The sequence below is a fragment of the Nematolebias whitei genome, chromosome 15, assembly GCF_014905685.2.
Source record: "Nematolebias whitei isolate Nwh7 chromosome 15, NemWhi1, whole genome shotgun sequence".
Lineage (NCBI taxonomy): Eukaryota > Metazoa > Chordata > Actinopteri > Cyprinodontiformes > Rivulidae > Nematolebias > Nematolebias whitei.
In genome coordinates, this window is record NC_056512.1 from 22,209,671 (window position 1) to 22,218,446 (window position 8,776).

The window sequence follows — 8,776 nt, forward strand, 5'->3', positions numbered from 1 at the left end:
TATATATATATATATATATATATATATATATGTACATGTATATATATATATATAGATATATATACTTTGTAGAAAAACTAGGATAACTCTGTCAATTTTACAGCTATTCAGCTGAAACTTGGCATAATGGTAGCTGACAAAGATCCCCAATAGACTGTGATTGAAAATCAAAAATCCATGATGGCTGCCTTAGCAAACAAAGGAAAAAATACAATAACTCAAGCATTTTTAGAGCTATTTAGCTGGAATTTGCTACAGTGGTAGCTGAGAGTAAACCCAAACACATAGTAATGTCTGATCAAGTGTTTATATTGGCAGCAGCTTGGCAGTCCATGACATTAAAAACAACTGTGCAAGTTCTGCTTCCTTCTGATATTTGAAGCTTCATTCTGCTATTTTAAGCTAGTTTTCAACAGTTTTCTTGACATTCGTAAGCAAGAGGCATTCACACTTGCATTTTCGCATGAAATGCAATTTCTCTAGTTGTATTTTATATTTTTAAAATTTGAGACAAAATAAAAGACTATTCCATCCATCCATCTTTACTCGCTTCTTCCTTTTTGGGTTGCAGGGGGTCACTGGTGCCCAGCATATCCAGCTCATAAGTCCATCACAGAAGACTGGATTCTTGTAAAGAGAAAAAAATATGATTTTGCCAAGTTGTAAAAAACTAAAACAATCAACTGTGCAGGCTTATGTGTTATTTTTAATTTTTAATTGTGGAGTAATTGAGTATCCTACTTTGAAGAAATAATGTTAAAGTGAGTATAATTTACTCTGTGTATTAGTACTTGTATCTGCATATTTGCAAAGGAAATGACAGGAAAACTGCTAAAACTAGTCATTTTTTGTTGTTTGTACAGCATAAAATTCAGTTTTATGTTAGTTTTGGTCAAAGCTTGAAAGAGACACACGTGGCTCCAGAGCTGCAGGTTGCAGACCCCTGGTCTAAAGAAACCACAGGAGGATTGAAATAATTTATTTTGGATAGATGAAATCAAAGTAAATGTTAACCCACAACACAATGTTTAACAAAAACTAAACAACATATCAGGACCAACACCTCATATATCAACCACAGTGGTGGAGGGGTGATGATAAGGGCTTTTTTTGTCATTACTGTTCATGACCTCAGTTTACCAAAGGTTTCTAGAGTCATCTGACTGACCACTGCAGCTTGGACCGGTCATGATAACAGGATCTCAAACACAGCAGCAGATCTACAGCAGAATGAAAAGAAACACATCAAGGTGTTGCAATGATCCACTCAAAGTCCAGACAGCCTGACTGAAATGTGCTGGATCGGACCTTACTACAGCTGAGCAGAAACAAACGTCTGCAAACCTCACTGTAAAGAAGAGTGGGGCAATATTCCTCCACAGCCAGCCACAGGACTCAGTTTTTCACACACGTTTCATTTTAGCTCCGTTTTTGTTCAGTAAATACTCCTGTGAATCAGTTGTGTGTTTTTCTACAACTGAGGATAAACTGGAATCATTTCAGAATCTGTTATAGATCATTTTATTAAATCCTGACACATGAAGCCCTGATGTTGGATGAGAGTGGACGGTCTTTTTGCCATAAACATGAACGTTATGTTGATTTGGACACAGTTTGTTAACTTTTTTTAAAATACGACCACAAGTTTGTATTTTTTGTGCAACTTACACACTATAGCTCCTCAGTGCTCTTGATCTGCAGAGGTTTGCAGCATCTGGTTTGTGATAATGAAATAAAGATAGTCTTTCCTCCCAGCACGTCTCCCAGTCTTCAGCCCAGCAGAGTTTTTTTGTGTTTGTGGAGCACTTTACTTCCCTCCCTCACCGCTCCCCCCACCACCTTTGCAGCAGATTTGATGCAGAGAGGCGACGCTGCCAGAGCTGCTGCCTTCTCGACCACCTTCACCTTCTTCACGGGTTTTCCTTTGTCCTTTCCGATTATCCCTGCTCCCTCTGCTGCCCCCCTCCCCAGCGCAGTCACCAGCTCGCACCAGAAAAGCCTCTCTTCTCTCCTCCTGGCCTCCTCTTCCTCCCTCCTCGTCCTCTCCGACTCTGCTCTCTTCTCTTTAGAGTCCTTGTGAGGAGACTCCAGTCTGTGACTTCTGTTCTCCTGAATCCTCTCTTGTGCCTCTCTGAAGACACTCTCAGCCTCCTGGTACATTACGTTGCTATAGCAACCGCCTCCATTGTTGGCTACAAGCTGATCAGCCTTCTTCAGAAGTTGAAGGACTTGATGTGAACAGTTTGTTGTATCATCCTGTCCACTGTTGTCAATAACGTGGTACCCTCCCTTGCAGCTGCTGACGAACTCTGACAGCTCATGGCTCTTTTGCAGGAAGTCCTCAACACCTTCGCCTCGCAGCTGGTCCCCCCAGGTGAACAGAACTATAGTAAATCTGGACACTTCAGGCCCAAACCGCACCCTGATCCACTCCAAGGCCTCCCGCTCCTCCTGCGTGAACCTGCCGAGCTGCAGGGTCACCAAGAAGACATGGGGGCCAGGAGGATACAAGTTCACACACTGACCCACCTCTGCCATGACCTCCTGAGGGGACAGGTGTGTATGGAAGAACCCAGGGGTGTCAACAACAGAGATGCTGCACCCGCCTGCTGTCCCAGTCTGTCTCCTGCACCTCGTGGTGATGGAACTGGGGGACACCTCCACCCAGAAGGCTGATCTTCCCAGGATGGTGTTCCCCGAGGAGCTTCTGCCAGTCCCAGTCCGACCCAGCAGAACTAACCTCAGAGGTTCATCCTTTGGTGAGGAGGAGGGTGTTTCACAGCCTGTATAAAACATACACTAATTGTCTTTACATGCTTCAATAATCAACAAACTAGCAGCTCATTTTACACAGAAGAAAAGAGGACATTTACAGCAATACAACATATTTCTGATAAATACATCGTTTTTAATTGAATTTACATTACATAGGTTGATGAAATTGTTTTTCTGTCAGAATAAACTTACCTTCATCATGTGACACAGCGTTTTCAGAAGACATCTCAGGAAACAGAAAGGCTTTTTACTGTGGAGATTATTCAATGACAGGAAATACAAAAATCCTACACACATCCCAGATAATCTCGCTGTAATTTAGATGTACTGCTCAAATTGGATTCCAGTCCATTTCCACCAAACCGCAGTGCGCAGGCGCAGTGCAGGCGGCGGATCAAAGCGGCGCTACGCTGACACAGTGACGCACATTGTTAACCCTAAAACAAACAAAACTAGAGGAAAGTTTTAATCTAATAACAACTAAATATAATCAACTGCTCCCACAGTTATGGTTTATTTCAGTGAAGCGGCTACACGTGCCTTAAATTACACAACTGGCAAGATCTTTATGAAAACATGGTGCTGTAGTTCATGTATTTGACCACAAGGGGACAGTAAAGTCCCACAGTTCTGCGTTTTCTGCAGAAAAGGCTAAAACACAAGTCTGCTAATATGAAATGAGTTCAAATTACACGACAAAGGTCCCAGTTATTCTAATAAACGGATGTAATGGTGTTTGTATAAACCTTTCTAGCTGTGGAGCTTTCAAAGAACCGACAATAAACTAAAGGGATAGTTCAAAACTTTTGTTGTGGGGTTTTGTTGAAGCAGTTTTTTTTGCTGCAGCAGCACTTTGAAAAAAATCAGTTTGGAGAAATGTAATTGGACTTTGAATGTTTGTCAGGCTAACAGCTAGACTAAATAGAAGATTTATGTAATCTTTAATATACTCAGCAATGCAGTTCATTATCCGAATCTTAACGAAGTGATAATAGTTGATGACTACTACACAAATACTTTCTGATATGAGATCAAGTAATAGATTGTGAAATACAAATGAACATATGAAAATATCCCACACTGATAAATCATTTGGTAAAAATTGCTCAAATGCTGCTAAACCATTTTTCATGCATGGTTTACTTGGCTACTCTTGTTTGAACTTCTCCTTCTGCCAGCAAGCATCTATTTTTTATTTGATTTGATCTAATTGAGAGATAAATGATTCTCTCTCCACTCCTCGTCACTTCTACTTGGGTCGTGCTCCAGTAGACCAGTAAGATGCAGACGCACCTCACCGTTGTCCTCGGAGCCGTTTATTGGAATAAATGATGCTTGTTGCCTTGACAGCTCTAATTACCATGGAAACACAGTTATATTGTGAAAATGAATCCAAGTCTCAACATAAGAGGGTTGCACATTAACACACACCACCACTACGTTGTGAATCATCACCAAGGTGTTTATAAATGAATAGATCTATAACTCTATCAGATTCCTGCCATCAACACAAACAGTAAACAGAAACCTCAGACTGTCAGACAACAACAGGAAGGTGTCATCCAGACTCACAGGAAGTCGGTTCTCGCGTGGAAACACTGGTCTTTGGTTCTGGGATGTTGAGTGGACCAGAGACATCAGCTCAGTCCAGAAGAGTCAGAGGGGAAGAATCATATGAGTTTGTGAGAAATGATCAGTCCTGGAGTGTGGACCGCCCTGACTGGGATGCTGTTCCTCGTGTCACATCATCCCTCCTCTGTCTTTAACAGATTTACAGAGTATGTGGACTGTCCTGCTGGTTTTCTGTCCCTGCCTATAGAGACCTTAAACACTGCGTTCACAAACCTCTGTCCTGGATTTAAAGCCTGCTCTGGTTGTTCTTACACTGAGATTAGATCTTCAGACAGTTTTTGGTCTGATCGATCACACTGTTCTTCTACACCTTCTCCCCCAGAAAATTTTGAATATAGTAGATGCCATTTCCTGCATTTTGGTGTATTTTAATGGGTTATTAAACATCTATGCGCTTGTAAAAAAGACTTTTTTTTAATTGTGGACCCACAAGTACCGGCTCGCAGACCCCCGGTGGTCTGGGCACCCCATTTTGAGAATCACTGCTTTAAGGATCCACCTTGAGCCCATTTTCTTTATTGCATGTGCTTCCTTCATATGTTCTGGACATACATAACATTTCAGTTCTTGTCCTGAACCGGGTTCTGCTGGAGGTTAATTTTATCCTCATGGAGTTTTTCCTTTCCACTGTCGCCTTCATGCTTGCTCAAGATGAGTCTGTGATGAAGTTAAACTCCAAGCAGTCTGCTCTTCAGATAAATAATATTAACTTTTTGTATATGTGAATGTTTCTGTTCAGTGGCCTGAGATAACTTCTGTTGTGACTTGGTGCTTAATAAATGAAGTGAATTCACAGTTAGCGTTTGCAGACGACACACAGATTTATACACCAGTGAGTCTTTATGATTTGTTATAACCATCATGGATCGTATTAAAGCTGTGAAACACAGGCTGCTCACTGTCTTGAGTTTAATCATAAAGTCTCAAATGGTTATTTTTAGTCCTCCAAACAACTAACTCTGAAGCCAGACTTATAACTAGAACTAGACAAGTAACCTCTTGTGTTGGCATTTTTTTTGGCCAGTTTCTTATCAAAGAGTTGATTGGAACGTTCTTCTGTTTGTTCATAAAGATTTCCATGTCTAACATCTGAACAATTTTCTCTACTACTCTGCTGTTCTTCTGATTTTACATCTCTTCGATCATCTGAACAGCTCGTTCTTGACGTTCTTCACCCGCTAGATGAATCAGTGGAGGCTCGAAAGCTGTCTCAGTCAAATGTCCAATACAACTTCACTTAAATATTCATATGCTTTGGTTTTTACTCGTATTTAATATTAGAAGGAATTTCTCAAATATTTCTTGGTGTAATTTTTAACTTAGAAGTTTTTTTTGTTTTTGTTTGTTTGTTTGTTTGTTTTAAGGCTTCATTTTGTTTGCATTGACTTTAATGTTTTAATTTTGAAGTTGTTGCTCAACACTGACTGTGGCCATGAAAAGCAGGGGATGCTGTATCTGCTTGTCTTCCTTGGTCTGTTAGCATAATATCTCAAGAACCACCTTTTTTAATGAGACTCAATATTTATTTACTGGATGTTCATCACTTGCAGTCAATGCATCTTAAGATGGCTTCCACAGCTAATCAACGTTAGCCAAAAAAAAAAGTATAGCTCCAACACACAGATTTTTCAGTTTTTGTAGCCATTTATTTTTTTAGCTAAAACTTGGTTTGGTAGTAGTTCATCGTCACCGCATACTCTGAGCTAACACACTTCATGAGATCTCCAATGAGAGCTAAATCATTGTTATCTGGGTGTCCAAATACTTCTTCAAAGCATCTTCAGTTGATCCAAAATGCTGCTGCCAGAGTCTTAACTGGAGTTAGTGGGAGAGATCATATCTCTCCAGTTTTAGCTTCTCTCCATTGGCTCCCTGTCAAATCCAGAATTGAATTCAAAATCTTACTTCTAACCTACAAAGCTCTCAACAACCTAGCTCCATCTTATATTACAGATCTTATTGTTCCATATTTTCCTAATAGAGCACTTCGCTCTCAGACTAAAGGTTTACTTACGGTTCCTAGAGTTTCCAAAAGCAGAATGGGAAGAAGATCTTCCAGTTATCAGGCTCCTCTCTTGTGGAACCAACTTCCAGTTTCTGTCCATGAGGCTGACACATTACCCAGTTTTAAGACTGGGATTAAGACTTTCCTCTTCGATAAATCCTATAGTTAAGAGTCGGCTTGTTATGCTGCTATAGGCTTAGACTACTGGAGGACACATTGACCTCATTTCATTAAATGAATTGTTAAAATTGAATAGTTTTCATTTGATATTGTTTCTATCTTAACATATGATTCTTGACCTGCCATTGTGTATCTGTTCCTCTCAAACCCAGCCGGTTGAAGCAGATGACCACTTGTCCTGAGCCTGGTTCTGCTAAAGGTTTCTTCCTCATGAGGGAGTTTTTCCTTCCCACTGTCGCCTTCATGCTTGCTCAAGATGAGAGTCTGTGATGGAGTTAAACTCAAAGCAGTCTGCTCCTCAGATAAATAATGTTCAATTATTATTTTTATATATAATGTTTCTGTTCAGTGCCATGAAATGACTTCTGTTGTGACTTGGTACTATATAAATAAACTGAAATGAATTTAAATACAGCCATTTTATTCTTAAACAACCAGGATACTTACAATGCATTTTTAAATTGTGTACCACTACAGTAAAAATAAATCATTTCATTTGAAAGATTTCACTCGTTTTACAAGATTACAGATGCCTTTTGTTTTCTTGTGGCTCCTCTGGTCTCAGAGAAAATCGAGATGAAAGAATAAAAGCTGCGGAAGAATTGATTGATATCGCACGCTGAGCTCAGCTTGACTTTATCTTTAGACGTTTGTGAAATATAAGTTCTCTCAAGCCAGCTATCTTAGCTTCAGCTGAAATGAAACCAAAATATGGCAAATTGTATATTTAATAGGGAAGTAAATCAATCAGAATGATATGTTTCAATCCACCATACAGTGTTTTCAGACGTAAATGGTTTTCTTTGACTGACTTGGCTCAGACTGTAGAGAGCCATGAAGTTTCAAGTCAAAACTACGACATTAGCTTATTACTATTGCATCTCTTGCAGCCAACAACGTTTAGTGAACAGTACATTATTTAAAAATAAACATCAGGTTCCAAAATGTGCAAAATGAAAAAACAGTCCAGTTGATTTGCTTTCATTCTCCGTGGTTGTTAAATGAAGCCCAGTTAGGCACTAAGAGGATAAAAAAAAAAAGAAAGGAGTCAAAGGAAAAGGTTAAGAAGGATTTTCTGCTTCTGACAGAAGTTTGGTGTCAGGATGAGCTGCTGGAGAGTTTGTCCCACTCCACCAGGCTTCTCACTGGAAGACGTGGCCCTCGACCGTCCGTCTCCAGTTTGTCTGCATCGCAGCTCAGAGCAGGCGCCTCATCATCTCCAGAATGTACAGAGTTACAGAAGGACGCAGAATCTTGTCCCCTCAGCACATTCTCAAATGGTGTTTGTGGCGCTTCCACCCCGCTCGTCAAGTTTGAGCCTCCGAAGTCAAACGAGACGTTGGTCTCGCCAATTCCCAGTCCAAAGTTCTCCAGCATGTCCATTACAGACGGTGAGGGTGGAGCAGCAGAGTACTCCTCTTCAATAAGACTCAGCGTGGGCAAGATGTCCGCCAGCTCGGCGATCTCCATCGGCTGGATGACCTCTGAAATGCTGGGGGGGAAGTCCGCCTCCCTGCTGCAGGAATACCCAGCTTCAAACTGGGCGACAGCAGCAGGCTCCAGTCCAGACTCAAGCAAAGAGCTCGCACAGCCCGGCTGAACGACGCAGGTGAGGTCCGCAGGGTACCCTCCCTTAACGACACCTTCCATTAAAGCTCGCTCCTCTGCAGGGACGACTGCCACTCTTTGTGGGCTGATCTCAGCAGTGGGGGGTAAAGTTACACCGCCTGAACTCTCTGAAAGAGAAATATGAAGTCATGAAGAGAAACGTAAAGGAATAAAGACAGAACCAGCTGCTGCACTACCTGTCGCTGGTCTTTGTGTTTGCATCCGACTGGCCCATTTGAGCCTGGTGGTCCGTCTCTTTTCTTCTTCTTCACTGTCAGGACACGGTGGGGGGTCTCCTCCCATCACCAGGCCTAGAGGCACGGCCCCCACCCACTGCTTGGACCGGACACACTGCAGGCAGTCCATGATCCAGCGGGCACCCCTCCACACCACCTCCAGACACTGACGGAATGGAAAAGTTTTTAAAAACGCTTCTACAAGAACCCTGCAGATGTTGGATGCTGCAGATGTTGGATGCTGTCTATCATGGTGCACTAAGATTCATAACTGGCTGTGATTATCGTACCCACCACTGCACCCTGTATTCACTGGTTAACTGGACATCATTAACTTCAC

The 8,776-nt window shown here is 41.5% G+C and overlaps 2 protein-coding genes across 2 annotated transcripts in view; both read right to left on the bottom strand.

Moving 5' to 3' along the window:
• Positions 1 to 1,691: 1,691 nt before the first annotated feature.
• LOC119421536 (GTPase IMAP family member 9-like) lies at positions 1,692 to 3,001 on the bottom strand. Its single transcript, XM_037688883.1, has 2 exons — positions 2,968 to 3,001; positions 1,692 to 2,783 (listed from the first exon to the last, which is right to left on the bottom strand). Exons 1-2 carry the CDS (start codon positions 2,999 to 3,001, stop codon positions 1,771 to 1,773), a joined length of 1,047 nt encoding a protein of 348 aa, XP_037544811.1. The 3' UTR covers positions 1,692 to 1,770.
• A 4,689-nt stretch (positions 3,002 to 7,690) lies between these two features.
• The window catches only part of LOC119422128 (ankyrin repeat and fibronectin type-III domain-containing protein 1-like), a 40,738-nt gene continuing 39,652 nt past the window's right edge, over positions 7,691 to 8,776 (bottom strand). The window contains 2 exon segments of the mRNA XM_037689479.1: positions 7,691 to 8,328; positions 8,398 to 8,602. Coding sequence (XP_037545407.1) covers positions 7,691 to 8,328; positions 8,398 to 8,602 — 843 coding nt within the window.